A 16,575-nucleotide genomic window follows, 5' to 3' on the forward strand; every position below is an offset into this window, starting at 1 on the left:
CCAACTGTCAGCAATGCTGGTTCTGTGAACTTAGGCAGATCATGAGAGAGAGGGCAGGAAGCGTTGCGTCAGTGTTTAGCTCTCATGACCCTTTCTTACATGCCCAGGGCAATGCCACTTTGGGGTCAGGAAGCAATTTTCCTCCAGGCCTGATTGTCCAGAGATCCTGGAGGGTCTTTTTTGCCATCTTCTGGGCATGGAGCAGAGGCCACTGGGGGTGTGGGGGTAGGTAGTTGTGAATTTCCTGGGGGTTGGGCTAGATGACCCTTGAGATACCTTCCAACTCGATGTTTCTATGATTGTACACTCTAGATTTATTTTACTCTTCCTTATAACAGAAAATAGTTCCCAATAACTCTCCTCAGTTCTTCCAAGATTTCCAGTTTTCCTGTATGTGGATGGAATAGGAGTTAGAACCCAGATTTTTCTGAGCACTTCTGCTGGATCAAGGCTTCTGGGGCTGGAGGAAGGCTTGACATTTTGCTGAGTGGAGTGGTAGGATGCAAAGCCAATCAATTAAAAACAAAGTGGGGACCTTTAAGGAAGATCTGCAATTATTTTCTTGGGAGGAGGCCCGGGTGGTTTCTCATCTTTCTCTTTGGCTTTCTCTTCGTACATCAGAATTCTGCAGAAAGAAGAGGGAGGACAGGTGAATCCACAAGGGGGGGTAGGATGGGAGGGGATGCAGATTGCAACTGGGAACTGGAGGCAAACAACACCTACATTTTGAAGATGGCTGACCGCTTGCCCAGCATCATACGGACGAAGTCCCGGTAAGAGATGGTCTCGCTCATTCCCCCGGTCACTTCCGTGATCATCTTCTTCAGTTCCAGGTGGGTTTTGGCTGCACCCAGTTTTTCCAACATGCGCTTCAAGGCCATGATATCTGGTGGGTAACGGAAAGAACAATGCCAAGTAAGTTCTAGCCAGGGGTTAAGAGATGCTGTCCACCCAAGAACATGAGTTAGCCCTTTAAACATTATTGATTAATGTGGAGGGGGCTGTTAATCGGTGCCAGAGCTTCTGCTTGTCATGCAGAAGGTCCTGGGTTCGATCCCTGGCATCTCCTGTTAAAAGAACCTGGCAGTGGGTGAGGGGAAAGACCTAGTTATGAGACCTTGGAGAGCCATTGCCAGTCTGAGTAGACAATGTCAGCAGGGACTTCTGTGGGTACCAACCTGCAAGGGGAGGGGCCGTGGCTCAGTGGTAGACCATCTGCTTGGGCATGCAGAAGGCCTCAGGTTTAATCCCCGGCATCTCCAGTTAAAGGGACCAGGCAAGTAGGTGATGTGAAAGACCTCTTCCTGAGACCCTGGAAAGCCGCTACCGGTCTAAGTAGACAATACTGACTTTGATGGACTGAGGGTCTGATTCAGTGTAAGGCAGCTTCATATGTTCATGTAACAGGCAAAATCAACAACTGCCTGTATAGCTTATTGTAAGTGGGATCTTATTTATGTAATTTTTGTACCACCTAATGTGTCACGTATTATGCTAAGCTTCAGTACTTTGTAGTGGTTCCAGACTTCTAAAATCCTAATGCTTTGGTTATTGAATGTCCTATTTTGTTGACTGTACTGATTCACTATAGGCCAAAAACGCATGGTCCCTTAACCCACTTTATTCCTCGTTTCAACCAGGATCAAATTGACCCGGGCTGGGGGGAAACTGTACGCATTACCTTGAAAAGCAGGGACGAAACTGTGTGCAAATCCATCCATGTAAACAGAAAGTGCGGGAGAAGTGCACAGTTCCTGTTTAGCTTGCAACACCCCCGCCCCCGGTGATTGGTCATTTCCCGGGACAGGGAAGGCCCTCAAACGCCCAATCACCGGGGCCATGGGGGTGTGTGCCAAACTAAACAGGAACTTCATGTCTCCCGCACTTTCTGTTTACATGGCTCGATTGGCACAGTTTCGTCCCTACTTTTCAAGGTAATGCGTAGTTTCCCCCCCAGCCCGGGTAAATTTGATCCTGGCTAAAACGGGGAATAAAGTGGGTTAAGGGACCATGCGTTTTTGGCCTACGTGTAATCCATCTTGAGTCCCTGTGAGAAAGGCGGACTATAAATAATGTAAATAAAATAAAAATATAACAATATCCGACCTTGATGGACCAATGCTTCCATGTATGAAAGAGTGTAATTCAGGGTGCCAGAATTACGCAAAACACTTCTTTTTACCCAGGCTTTTTAATTAAGGCTGTAACGGTCTGCTCTGTTTCATGGATAATTTTTATGCTGCTGATGTGTAATGGCTTGAGTTTTATACCTTTGTTTTTAATTGTAAGCTACCTCAAGCTGGACTCTGAAGAGGCAGCATAGAAACATTCTAAATAAATATAAATAAATACCTTTCTTCCATCATATCCCCGCAACAACCCTTGTATCTGACAAAGGGCACATTGACTCTCGAAAGCTTATACCCTGAAAATCTCTCTGGTCGCTAAGGGGCTACTGGACTCAAATCTAGCTGTCCTACTGCAGACCAAAATGGCGACCCTCTGAAACTACTTGTGAAGTAGGTTAGGTCGGGAGTGTGTGACCGGTCAACGTGACCCAGCAACCTTCTGCGGCCGGACTCGAACCCAGGTGTCCCAGATCCTAGTCGGATACTCCAACTGCTGCACCACGCTGGCTTGTAGAGTAACCTAACCTTGAAGTTACCGTAGCATGGACCAAAGGGTGTAACTCTGCTTAGGACTGCACTGTTAGTTTTTATAGGATGCAGAAACCTCCTAATGAATGACGATACTGGGATGGCTGAAAAAGAAGCTCATACCGAAAGGTTGTCACAGCGGTCATTTGTCATCTTGAACAAGGCCCATTACTCTGTCCCCATGAAATGAATTATTCTCTGTAACGTCAGAAATGATAATGCAAGAGCATGACAGATGACTTGCATAAAGACTGCGGCATGTATAGCGAGTTGCATATGGCCAATGAAACGCAAGAAGGTAGAGCCAGCCACTTTTTAAAACATGAGAATCAAACTCAAAACCATCCATTTTGGATAGTGACAGACTACAAAAAAATAATCCTTACATCATGTAAGTCGAACATACCTTGAATGTTAGGTTAGAATTTTTGATTAAATGGTCCCAGTGCTTTTGTTATTGTTATTTTATCATCATCATCATCATCATCATCATCATTGTGAGTAACTACATGAGAGATATTCCCTTGTGTATGTATAAAATTATGAGCATGGAGAGGATACATACCAGTGTGGTGTAGTGGTTAAGAGCGGCAGACTCTAATCTGGAGAACCAGGTTCAATTCCCCACTCCTCCACCTGAAGCCTGCTGGGTGACCTTGGGACAATCACAACTCAGCCCACCCGGAGGCAGGCAGTGGCAAACTACCTCTGAATGTCTCTTGCCTTGAAAACCCTACAGGGTTACCATAAGTCAGCTGTGACTTGACGGCACACACACACAGAAGAAACATAAATTTTACACCCTGAACCACACACTCTTTAATAAACAAAGCCAATAGCACATGTTTACTCAGCAAGCAAGTCCCATTGTATTCAGTGCAGCTTACTCCCAGGTAAGAGCACACAGAATTGCCCTGTAAAATGGTTCCCATTGTGCTTTTGGGTGGACAGCAAGACTAAATTTGCATCTGCTGCCTGCCAGGATTGATTTATGACATACTACTAGATGGTTGGCTTGTGATGTCACATGGGGTCAACCCATCCCCCCCCATTCCAAACTGCCCCATCTGAATTTTTGGACAGAAACCTTTTTTGGTGTAAGATGAAACTTAGGATCAGCATGCAAACATATCATTTCACCTATGTAGATTTGACTTGGCCAGTGTTGACCCCTGCCCTGGCCTGCATGGCCCAGGCTAGCCCAATCTCATCAGATCTTAGAAGCTAACTAGGGTCACCCTGATTAGTACTTGGATGGGAGACCACCCAGGAAATCCAGGGTTGCTACACAGAAGCAGGCAATGGAAAACCACCCCTGAACGTCTCTTGCCTTGAAAACCCTATAGGGCGACCATAACTCGGCTGGGACTTTATGGCACTTTCCACCATGTTGTAGGCCCTTAGAAGGGGCAGGAAAATTCATGTCCCATGTTTTTGTACTTTATGACTATCAAGGGTTGCCAACCTCCAGGCGGTGGCTGGAGATCTCCCGCTGTTACAACTGATCTCCAGATGACAGAGATAAGTTCCCCTGGAGAAAGTGGCTGCTTTGGCAATTGGACTCTATGGCATTGAAGCCCCTCCCCTCTCCAAACCCTGCCCTCCTGGAATATGCAATAATGGCCAAAATGACCTACTTGATGAACGCAACAGAAAAGCTGTCTCATGATCAGCACAATGAAAAGTGGAAACTCTCCTATAGTTATCTTGAGGCTACTTGAAACCACAGTAAAAGCCTAACGTTATATAACTACTAGTTAGTTTTTTGAAGTACAGTAGTAAACTTCCTGAACAGTCATATGAAACACATGATGACGTTTGTTATTAGAATGAACCTATATCTGTACTTGTATATTCGTATTAGGATGTTAGCCAGTTCAAGAGATACAATAAACTTTCGGTAGCCTGCTTGGTTGATTTTTCGTATGAGCAAGGTTATGTTTTTCCCCCCTATGTTTTGTCAATACCCTGCCTTTCCCTACCTTTTTTACCTTCTGTATCCTTAATAAAATAAAATTAACTTTTTTTTAAAAAAAATCTTAACCCCCCACCCCGCCCTCTTGGGGCTCCACCCCCAAAATCTCCAGGTCCCATCCTGGAGCTGGCAACCCTAATTCTCTGTGAAACAAAAGGGCATGTTGGATGCCAGAAGTAACATCTCTCTCCTTTATTGATCTCCTGACTCACTCCTTGCGCTACTTAAAAAGCAGCAAGCCTCCATAATAAAATGTATTACCTTCTAGCAGTATGGAGTATATGAACTCAGGCGCAGCATTATAGTTGTATTTTATACTTATGTATTGTTCCCTATTAAAGAGATATTGTATTGAAGTGTGGAATATTGCTCTCACGACCAGGGTGCATCTTTCTTTTTCCTTAACGGAGGAAACTGAGGGCACTCTTTTTACCTTGAATAAAATTCAGCTTTGTTGCCAAGGGTTGGCTAAAATGACTTGGGGGACCATCTGTGTCTTGCTGGCCTTTGAATGGCCTTTTTTTTTTTAATCAAGGAGCAGAAAGGGCCGTCATGTGCAGAATCATGTGCAGACTCAGGAATAGGGCTGCCAACCTCCAGGTGGTGGCTGGAGATTATGACAACTGATCTCCGGGCGACAGAGATCAGTTCCCCTGGAGAAAATGGCCTCTTTGCAATTGGACTCTATGGCTTTGAAGGACCTCTCCTCTCCAAACCCCGCCCTCCTCAGGCTCCACCCCCAAAATCTCCAGTTCCCAACCCAGAGCTGGCAGCCCAACACAACAATGAACCTGACACGCAAACAAAACTCACCTATGTCACCTTGTGCATTAAGGTCGAATTCCAAGAATTTCTCTGCAAAAGAGAGGAGATTAACATCAGAACGCAGAGGTTGCCTGGCCAGATCAGATGCCGCACCGGTCTAGTCTAGCATTCTGAATTGAAAATGGTCATCTAAATAGGGTTGCCAATCTCCAGGTAGTAGCTGGAGATCTCCCACTATGACAACTGATCTCCAGCCAATAGAGATCAGTTCACCTGGCTTTGGCAGTTGGATTCTATGACACTGAAGTCCCTTTCCTCCTCAAGCCCTGCACTCCTCAGGCTCCGCCCCCAAAATCTTCAGGTATTTCCCAACCCGGAGCTGGCAACCCTACATCTAAATGCCCCTGGAGTGTTCAAAAGTGGAGGCATCCATTCCCTGCAGGATGTTTGGAGCATCTGATACTTTACAGCAGGGGTGTCAAACTCAATTGTTATGAAAGCCGGGTATGGCATTAATGCCACTTGGTTGGACCGGGCTAGGATTACCAGCTCCAGGTTGGGAAATACCTGGAGATTTTTGGGGCACAGCCTGTGGAGGACAGGGTTTGGAGAGGGGAGGGACTTCGATGTCATCGAGTCCAATGGCCTAAGCGGCCATTTTCTCCAGGGGAAGTGATCTCTATGGGCAGGAGATCAGTTGTAATAGTAGGAGATCTCCAGCTAGTACCTGGAGGTTGTATGGAAAAACTCACAGTACTGATAATAAAGGTGCTAAAACAAAGAACCAGTACCACTCGATTTTGTACAAAGTCTATTAAATACTAAGTGCAAACATGAACAACTAATCAAAAACCACAGATTACAACAATAAACACATAGACAAATTATATACAAGTGAATCAAAGAGCAGTGAACTGCAAACAATCTAGTACAAGCATAATAGCTATCTCCAAAGAACCAAATGTCAGTCCAATGTACAAAGGAAGAAGAACACGATCTTCTTATCCAAAAGTAGACAGTTGCTCCAGGGTAGGTAGCAAAATAGTCCAAGGTGAACTGTAAGGAAGGAAATGCTATTCCGGATATTTTGTAGCGCTTTTACCAAAGCATAGCTTCATCAGGCTCAGTTCCAAAAGAACTCACACATTTGGGAGGTTGACAATATTGTTGGTTATACATATCCCAGCAAAGCAGGAAAATACTTCTTAAATTGTAAAATTTGAATATTTTTAACGTTTTTAAATGTAATTTTTAATATTTTTAATCTTAATTGTTTTAAGCTCCCACAAAAAAAGTTGGGCTGCTAATTTTTCAAAGCTAATATTTCTCTCCAAACCCCACCTTCCTTAGGCTATACCCCAAAAACCTCCCGCCGGTGGTGAAGAGGGACTTGGCAACCCTAGCCATGGGTGATGAGGGGTCAGGGCTAAGGGGCACTGAGGCTGTGGTAGAGTTTCTAGGGCTCGGCTCTGTTTGCTTGTGGCTGTTTGCAGCAGTCCACCAGGAGGTTTCCGTGTAAGGTAAATGGCCAGACCACCCCAGACTACCAGCTGGAGACCCTTGCCAAAAGCTATGCCAAGTTTAAGAGGCCCCATAGCATTATGGAAACAAAACAAAAAGTTAAACTAAAAATTTAGGTCTTTAAAAAAAAATTAGAGTCTGGGATGTGGAATGGTATGGTATGGTAGCCCGATCTCGTCAGATCTCAGAAGCTCAGTAGGCCCGGTACTCGGCAGGGAGACCACCAAGGAAGACTCTGCAGAGGAAGGCAACGGCAAACCACCTCTGCTTAATCACTTGCCTTGAAAGCCTCTTGCTGGGGTTGCCATGAGTCGGCTGCGACTTGACGGCACATATATACATTTAGAGGCCCTCGTAATCTGAGCGCCCCCCCCCCCCAGCACTGGTGGCATTACAACATCTTTAAAAACCAGATCCATTCTTCTCACTCTGCTCAAATGAAAAAAAACCCTCTAATTCCCTTGTCACATTGTATCCAGTCCTTCATTGATGCCACTCACTTTTAAACATTTCTAATTTTTCAGCAAGGTCTTCATCTGTGCTGTATTTGGGGTCATCCAAGAATTCCTATAAAAGACAGGAGAAACCCCTGATATAGTTAGAGGGTTGGACTAGGAACTGGGAGAGTTGGGTTCAGATTCTCAGGTCATTTATGCATGGGTACTTTCACTCACGTTAATCCCTGGTCTCTCTCGGTTGTTCCTTGGAGTTATGCATGAATTTTCCATCCATTAGAGACAACCTCACTTCCAGCCCTCACAAATCCCAGGACTTCCCGTTCCTCTGTTAACCCGATTCTTCCCTCTCCCCTGAGCTCGGCCCACGCATAAGGCAAAGCACGGGACACTCAAGCTTGGTTTCTCTCACAGAAAGCATGTAACCAATTACAAAGCAGCGAGTAAAGAGGCGGGGATTCAAATATTTCTTGCTTCCTCAGAGCTCTTTCTGGGCAGAAGAAAGGCTTTTTAAAACCAATGCATGGATTTCTCCCCCCCTTTCAGAGTGCTCCATTTTCTGTTTTTTGTTCTTAAAATGCTTTTTTATGTGGCAATTGGGTTTTGGGGGTGGATTTTCATTCACAGTAAGCACGACAAAGTAAGCCAATTACAAAGCAGCATTTCAAGGGGCGGGGACTCGATTTGAGCTCGGAGACTGCTGGTGCATAGTTTCCCAACAGGAAAGTGTGGGTCCAGCCAGCAACGAACCTCAGGGAAAACTCCCATGCATAAACGACCTCACTCTGCCACGGAAGTTGAATGGGTGACCTTGGGCCAGTCACTTAAGCGTCAATAAGCATGTGGTCAGGAATGAGCCTGTGGGCATTGTGTATTTGGATTTCCAAAAGGCTTTTGACAAAGCCCCCCACCAAAGACTGATAAGCAAACTTCATAGTCATGGGATAAGAGGACAAGTCTCTTATGGATTGAGAGCTGGCTGAAAAATAGGAAGCAGAGAGTAGGAATCAATGGTCAGTTCTCACAATGGCGGGATGTGAGCAGTGGGGTCCCTCAGGGATCTGTGTTTGGACTGGTGCTTTTCAACCTGTTCATCAATGACCTGGAGTTGGAGTTAAACAGGGAAGTAGCCAAGTTTGCAGATGACACCAAATTATTTAGGGTGGTTAAAACAAAATTGGACTGTGAAGAGCTCCAAAAGGATCTCTACAAACTGGAAGAATGGGCATTAAAATGGCAAATGAGATTCAATGTGAGCAAGTGTAAAGTGATGCATATTGGGGCAAAAAATCCCAACTTCACATATACACTGATGGGATCTGTGCTGACAGCGACAGACCAAGAAAGGGTTCTTGGGGGGTAGTGGATAGCTCCATGAAGATGTCAGCCCAGTGTGCGGCTGCTGTAAAAAAGGCAAGTTTCATGCTGGCCATAATTAGACGAAGAATAGAGAATAAAACTGCTGATATCATACTGCCCTTGTACAAATCTATGGTGAGACGGAGACCACACTTGGAATACTGTGTACAGTTCTGGTCACCACACCTAAAAAAGGATATTACTGAGCTTGAGAAGGTGCAGAAAAGAGCAACCAAAATGATTAGGGGACTAAAGCAACTGTCCTATGGGGAGCGGTTAAGACACTTAGGGCTGTTTAGCTTGGAAAGAAGGCGGCTAAGGGGTGACATGATGGAGGTCTATAAAATTATGCATGGTTTGGAGAGAGTGGACAATGAGACGTTTTTCTCCCTCTCCCATAATACTAGAACGCGAGGTCATCTGTTGAAGCTGGAGGGTGACAGATTCAAAACATGAAAGGAAGTATTTTTTCACACAACACATAGTTAAATTGTGGAACTCCCTGCTTCACGATGTGGTGATGGCTGCCAACTTGGAGGGGAGTGCACATGTTCATGGAGGAAAGGGGTATTCATGGCTATTAGTTAAAATGGATACTAGTCATGCTGCATACCTATTCTCTCTAGTATCAGAGGAGCATGCCTATTATCATAGGTGCTGTGGAACACAGGCAGGATGGTGCTGCTGCAGTTGTCTTGTTTGGGGGCTTCCTAGAGGCCCCTGGTTGGCCACTGTGTGAACAGACTGCTGCACTTGATGGGCCTTGGTCTGGTCCAGTAGGGCCTTTCTTATGTTCCTATTCTCCACCTGGCCTACCTCACAGGGTTATTGTGAGGATAAAATGGGAAGGGAGAACCATGTATGCTGCCCTGAGCGCCTTGGAGGGAGGGCAGGATAAAAATGTACAAAATGAATGATAGATAGATCAGACAATAACCAAAGTAGGGTAGAAGTCGTATGCAGCATATCTCATGCCTGAATCCAGGACCATCATAAAAAACCCTAAGCAGTTATTCCCTTGAAGCCAACGTGTCAGTGCTAAGTCACTTCAAAGGCAAGTCTGCATTCCTTAATGCTTGCACTTACACTATTGAAGATTTTTTAGTTTCCAGTGAAGAATGGCCTTTCCCAACAAAATATAACCACCACAATAAATTTGCTAGGAGGACAGTGTGCTTTGCTGCTAGAGCATATGCTTTGTATGCGCAATGCCCCCCCCCCCCCATCTCCACCTTAAGGATTTCAGGCAGCTGGCATTAGGATAAAGCTGTTCTCTGTTTTAAATTCTGAGGAGCTGCGGCTAGTCAGAGCTGACAATACTAAGCGGGATGACCAGTCTGACTTGGTATAATATATCTTCTCTCTCCCTTGGGGATGATGGAGGGGAAACACAACAACAAAAGAGGGGGGGGGGAACCCAATGGAACTCAACCAAAATGCTGATTCTGAACCGAAGAGGTTGAGCTGAAAAATGCTAAAATTACTAATATATACATTTTAATAAGGTGCACAATCAAGTTAAAAACATAAGGCCTCTAGCATAGGCAAGACTTTCGCATTCAATATATACCAACATAAACACCTGCGATGTACAATCTTACATTGACCAAAGTAGGATCCAAAAAGGACCAAACGCGTTTCGGCCTGAGAAGGCCTTCCTCAGTGGTCAGCCATAGAGTTATAATTTAGTACACATCCTAATAATATAATTCTGTCATGCGTGTGTGTGTTAAGTGCCGTCAAGTCGCTTCCGACTCATGGCGTCAAGTCGCTTCCGACTCATTCTGTCATACTGAACAGTAAAAAATGTATAAAAGCCCTTCTAGTATAATGAAGCCCCCTGTAAGTTTATTTATTCCTTGTATACTAGAACATGGCTTCCATGTCTCACCTTCTTTTACATGCCGGGCTCTTGAGGATGTGTATACATCAAGCAGTGTATTAGGTAAAAAAAAAAAATGATGGAGGGGAACCATTGTGTGTAATAGTTAAATTGTGGAACTCCCTGCCCCAGGATGTGGTGATGGCTGCCAACTTGGAAGGCTTTAAGAGGGGAGTGGACATGTTCATGGAGGAAAGGGGTATTCATGGCTATTAGTTAAAATGGATACTAGTCATGATGCATACCTATTCTCTCCAGGATCAGAGGAGCATGCCTATTATATTAAGTGCCGTGGAACACAGGCAGGATAATGCTGCTGCAGTTTTGTTTGGGGGCTTCCTAGAGGCACCTGGTTGGCCACTGTGTGAACAGACTGCTGGACTTGATGGGCCTTGGTCTGATCCAGCAGGGCCTTTCTTATGTTCTTATGTGTGGTGGACCAGTGTGCTGTAGTGGATGGAGTGTGGGACTTAAGTGTCCCCCATTCTGCCATGGTGCTCACTAGGTGATAGGGTTAAAAACATAAGAAAAGCCATGCTGGATCAGACCAAGGCCCATCAGGTCCAGCAGTCGGACCACACAGTGGCCAACCAGGTGCCTCCAGGAAGCCCACAAGCAAGACAACTGCAGCAGCTTACCTAGTCTTGGCAGGCAATCTCCTGGCCGCCACCCTCCATTCTCCTGCCCTCACTTAATGGAGCAGGGCAGAAATATTGGGGGGGGGGGATGTTGCACGATGCAGCAGTGTCACTTCTGGGTGATGTCCCAGAAGTGATGTCACTGTGTAAAGTGACACTTTAAGAATCCCACCAGTCTCTATGGTAAGGGTCACAGAGATCTGCGGGAATTCTTAGAGCGTCACTCGACATGGTAACACAAATCTGGGTCTTCCCCTGGAAGTGATGTCACCTCATTGCTTTCACTCCCAAAAGCTCCCAGGATTTGCCAGGAACTGGTCTGGCAACCCTACTAGGTGGTCCTGGGCCAGTTATTTTCTCTCATTCATCTATTCTTCAGGGTTGTTGTGAGGATAAAAGGAGGTGGGGAAAATGGTGCCTTGAGTTGCTTGAAAGGGGTGGGATAAGAACATAATAAATAGTATTTCTGATTCCTCTTACATGGTTGTTGTAAGGATCATGGATATAATAAATGTGGAATTCAATGGAAATATTTACCTATCAGATTTTTATCCGATCCTTTTCCCAAGGATTTCAGAGACACGCCCCCCCAATTTTATCCTGGCAATGACACTGTGAGTAGGGTTGCCAACCTCCAGGTTCTCCCCTGGAGAACTGATCTCTATCGGCTGGAGGTCAGTTGTAATAGCAGGAGAAGTCCAGCTAGTACTTGGAGGTTGGCAACCCTACCCCCCACCCACGCATGGTAAGCTAGCCTTAAACCCTTCTCTCTCACATACCTACTTTAAATGAATTGAACACAAGGTTGCCAACCTCCAGGTACTAGCTGGAGATCTCCTGCTATTACAACTGATCTCCAGCCGACAGAGGTCAGTTCCCCTGGAGGAAACGGCCACTTTGGCAATTGGACTCTATGGCATTGAAGTCCCCTCTCCAAACACTTCCCTCCTCAGGCTCCACTCCAAAAATCTCCAGGTCTTTCCCAGCCCAGAGCTGGCAACCCAGACTGTGAGGTAGGTTTAGCTAGAAGACAGGCAACTGACCCAAGGTTCAAGGCCAAGTTTCCTATAAGCTGGGCCTCCTTAGTGCTGCTCTGGCGCTAGGGTTCCCAGGTCCCTCTTTGCCACTGGTGGGCGATTTCTGGGGCGGAGCCTGAGGAGGGCGGGGTTTGGGGAGAGCTGGGACTTTGATGCCATAGAGTCCAATGGCCAAAGTGGCCATTTCCTCCAGGGGAACTGATCTCTATCGGCTGGAGATCAGTTGTAATAGCGGGAGATCCCCAGCTAGTACCTGGAGGTTGGCAACCCTAGTGTTTGTCCACCTTGGTGACACAAGATTTCTTGTCACTAGGGTGACAACTCAAGTGCTAGCCAATCAGTGCTGTCCATAGTTGGCTTCTTTTGCAAACCCATCTGTTTTTAAAGAACTTGACCCTGGAAGGAAAAAGGAATGTCTGGACTGAATGCAAAAAGAAATCTTCAAAATCAGCCCCAGTTATCTACAAATGTTATGTTTGCCTTCCTTCATCCTTACCTTATTGAGAGAGTCGAGGAAATCTTCTTGCTGGGCCTTCAGCACCCCGAAGGCCTTTCCTCCTGACAGATGGGGAAGAAATTAAAGGGCATTATGGGACATTTATTTTTTATATTAGGTTTTTTAGTCGCCCCTCATCCAAAGGGTCTCGTGGCAACTTATAGCATTCAAACCGTATAAATGAGTTCAAAAGAACATAAAAGCAGATAATAAATATAAAATATTAACATTAAAATGTTAAACTATTAAAATATGTGGCCACCACCATGTGTGTGTGTAAAGTGCCAGTGGACTTATGGCGACCCCTTTTTGGGGTTTTCATGGCAAGAGACTAACAGAGGGGCTAGCATCATACCACTAACAAAACAACCCAAACACGTGGATTACATTCCAACTGCCGACCTAAAGGATTCAGCCTTGCATGCCCTGCAGAAACGACTGGCAGGGCACCGGGGTCATTGGAGAGTGCATTCCAAAGGGAAGGGGCCACCACTGAGAAGGACCTTCCCCTGGTGAAAGCTAAGGGCCATCATGGGGCCAGGGCACCTGCAAGAAGCCCCTAAAGGATGACCACCGGGAGGGGGTTATAACAGGAGGTGCGGTCCCATAGGTATAAGGGTCCCAGACCATTAAGGCGACATTCCAACTTCCTTTCCCCCCACCAATAGAGGTCTATAAAATTATGCACGGTTTGGAGAGAGTGGACAGGGAGACGTTTTTCTCCCTCTCCCATAATACTAGAATGCGGGGTCGTCTGCTGAAGCTGGAGGGCGAGAGATTCAAAACAGATAAAAGGAAGCATTTTTTCACGCAACGCATAGTTAAATTGTGGAACTCCCTGCCCCAGGATGTGGCGATGGCTGCCAGCTTGGAGGGCTTTAAGAGGGGAGTGGACACGTTCATGGAGGAGAGGGCTATTCGTGGATACTGATCATGATGCATGCTTGTTCTCTCCAGGATCGGAGGAGCATGCCTATTATATTGGGTGCTGTGGAGCACAGGCAGGATGGTGCTGTTGCAGTGGTCTTGTTTGGGGGCTTCCTAGAGGCACCTGGTTGGCCACTGTGTGAACAGACTGATGGACTTGATGGGCCTTGGTCTGATCCAGCAGGGCCTTTCTTAGGATCTTATGTTCTTAATATTTCTGCATTCCTCTGGAGGGGCCACGTTTCTGAATTTCCTCTTTCAAGCACAATTTCCTGTCCAACGCTTCACTGCGTTACATTTGGCACTCTTTGGTCAAACCAAAGAGGAAGTAGGCAAAAGTTCCTGACGCTGAACTTTTCTGCCTAGCGAGGCCCCGGGCCAGGCCAAGGGAAGGGGGCATTTGTGAAGCCGGATTTGGGAGAAGGCCCCAAGGCTGAGCTACCTTATAACAGATGCGTCGCCAGAGTTACAGTCTCGGTTTGCAGTTTGGGAGGGCAGTTGAACACGATGAGAAAAGGAGGAATGGAAACTGCAGCTCTTCTTTGGAATTCACGCATTTGACCAAAAAAGGCAAGCTTAGATAGGTGGGTTGGTAGACAGAAATCTCAAATTAGAATCGTGTGGTAAACATGACAGATTTCATCTTTCGGAAAGGACACCAAAAGAGAAAATGTCCCTTCATCTGAGAAAGACTGTGGCCATTTATTCATGGAAGGTTTTGCATTGGGTTTGCCACTCTATCGACCAGTGGTTCCCAACCTTTTTTTGACCAGGGACCACTAGGACTTTTTTGTTCGGTGCAGGGACCCCAAGGTTCAAAATAAAAATTCCGGGAATTCGAAAATAAACTTGAATCATAACTGTTAGTTAAACATTAAACTTAGAATTATATTTGAATATATATATTTTTATAATAGAGAACTTTTAATTGAAAATATTAATTTATCATGGGTTTATAACTTTGTTTCGCGGACCTTAATTTAGTTCTCGCGGACCCCTGGGGGTCCATGGACCCCTGGTTGGGAACCAGTGCTATAGACGCACATTTCCCCCATCTGAATTCTCAAAACTCTGCATGGCGGCTTATTGTTGAGTTTTGAGAATATGGATGGGGGAAAAGTGCATCTAAAGAGTGGCAAATCCATTGCAAAACCTTCCATGAATAAATGGCCTGTGTCTCTTTCACCCCACCAAACCCCATTTGTTCGCAGTCATCCCATAGGACCCCATTGGGGCTGGATTGTTTATCGAGTTGAGGAAAAACTACTGGCCACCTGAATTTCTCCTTAAAGATGCACGTGTGAGAAATCCATAACAGGAGAAAGATGAGCAATTCATGCTGGGCAGGGAAGCCAAGACCTTTCTTCTGCTGCCTCTGCTTTAGTTATAAATCTGCTAGGATAGCGGTGAAGCTATAGGTTAGGTCTAGGGGTGTCTTCTGCGGACCCTGGACTGCATTGGGTAGGGATCAGAAAGCAGGTGGAAGGGGTTTACGCCTGAGGTTTAAAATAACAACTCCTCCCTTCCCTCTTTTAACAGTGCAGTCCTAAGCAAAGTTAAACCCTTCCATGTCTATTGACGTCAACGGTCTTAGAAGCATGTAACTCTGTTTAGGATAATTCACAGTGGGTCGCCGTGTTAGTCTGTCTGCAGTAGTAGAAAAGGGCAAGAGTCCAGTAGCACCTTAAAGACTAAATACCCCACCAGAAAATATTTTTGTTAGTCTTTAAGGTGCTCCTGGACTCTTGCCCTTTTCTACTTCTGTTTAGGATAGCACTGCAATTCACTTTAATCTCTGCAAATGTGAAATAGCTCCTTTCAGCAAGCAAACCAAGCCATCCAGCACCAACGCTCGTCTGTATCTGGTTTTCATTGGGCGCCTCGCTTTATCTCGTAGTCTAACCTACCTCACAGGGTTGTTGCGAAGGCAAAATTGCATAACTCCCACGGATGTCTCCCCGAGTTTGTTTAGATAGCGGCCTGCCACCCTATTATTGCGAAGAATAACTCTATTGCTGCCTCTCTCCTTATGCCTGTCTTCGCCCTCACGTAGAAGGCAGAAACTACATCCCTTTCAGGAGCCTTTACTGGTCCCATTTGCTACGATTAAGCCGGGTAACCAAACAGCCGGGTACCTTGCGGATTCATCGGTCCTCTTTTCTTCCCGTCGTCCCCTGATTCCTGAACACTGTGCGCGCTCCAGCCGGGGCTGCTGTCTGATCTTAAGCTGGGTTCTCTCTCTGAATATATGTCAGGGTTTTTTTGGGTAACTTCCTCTTTTGTTCTGAGAAACGGCCACTCGTCTTTACCATGGGGAGAAGAAGCGAAACCCTTTTTGAGCGGCCCAGCAATGAAACAAGCCGTGCGCGGGAGGAAGTAGTGTTCCCGCTCGGCAGCGAGCAAAGAGGCACTTATGCGCAGAGACAAGATTGGAGAAGCAACCAGGAGAGACCCCAGAATGGCCGCACTTAGGAGAAGGCGCTTCCTTTATACCGCTTCAGATTTTGACGCTTTCAAATTGCCTCTTCTAGTTATTATATTATAAATGGTTCTTTAGGAAGTAGCTTGGGAGAGGAAATCATATGAGGACGACACTCTCAGTGGCTTTTGATGCCATCAATCAAGGTCTCCTTCTGGACCTCCTTTTGGGGTTGGGACTAGGGTTGCACATATCGATAAACCCGAATGGAAAATAAACCCGAAATTAGCCGTTTCAGTAATTTTCAGGTTTACTGAACACCAAAACCCGGGGACCTGCCCAAAGCCGAATAGGTGATTCCTAAAAAAGCGGAATAATATTACGCTTTTTCGGGTTCAGCTATTCGCCTTTGCTCAGAGGCATGTCTCTGTGCTTTCTCCCATT

At 45.8% G+C, this 16,575-nt stretch overlaps 1 protein-coding gene across 1 annotated transcript; it reads right to left on the reverse strand.

Moving 5' to 3' along the window:
• Nucleotides 1-525: 525 nt before the first annotated feature.
• AIF1 (allograft inflammatory factor 1) lies at nt 526-15,924 on the reverse strand. Its single transcript, XM_056867280.1, has 6 exons — nt 15,848-15,924; nt 12,786-12,847; nt 7,419-7,485; nt 5,446-5,487; nt 724-886; nt 526-625 (listed from the first exon to the last, which is right to left on the reverse strand). The coding sequence occupies exons 1-6, from the start codon at nt 15,858-15,860 to the stop codon at nt 538-540; spliced, it is 435 nt and encodes a 144-aa protein (XP_056723258.1). The 5' UTR covers nt 15,861-15,924; the 3' UTR covers nt 526-537.
• Between the last annotated feature and the right edge of the window lie 651 nt (nt 15,925-16,575).

The sequence above is a fragment of the Euleptes europaea genome, chromosome 1 (genome assembly GCF_029931775.1).
Source record: "Euleptes europaea isolate rEulEur1 chromosome 1, rEulEur1.hap1, whole genome shotgun sequence".
Classification (NCBI taxonomy): Eukaryota; Metazoa; Chordata; class Lepidosauria; order Squamata; family Sphaerodactylidae; genus Euleptes; species Euleptes europaea.

Coding starts and splice junctions, on each gene's coding strand:
- AIF1 (XM_056867280.1), bottom strand. Junction 7,486..12,785: donor TCCTCGACTCTCTCAATAAG/GTAAGGATGAAG, acceptor TGTCTTTTATAG/GAATTCTTGGATGACCCCAA. Junction 5,488..7,418: donor AAAATTAGAAATGTTTAAAA/GTGAGTGGCATC, acceptor TCTCTTTTGCAG/AGAAATTCTTGGAATTCGAC.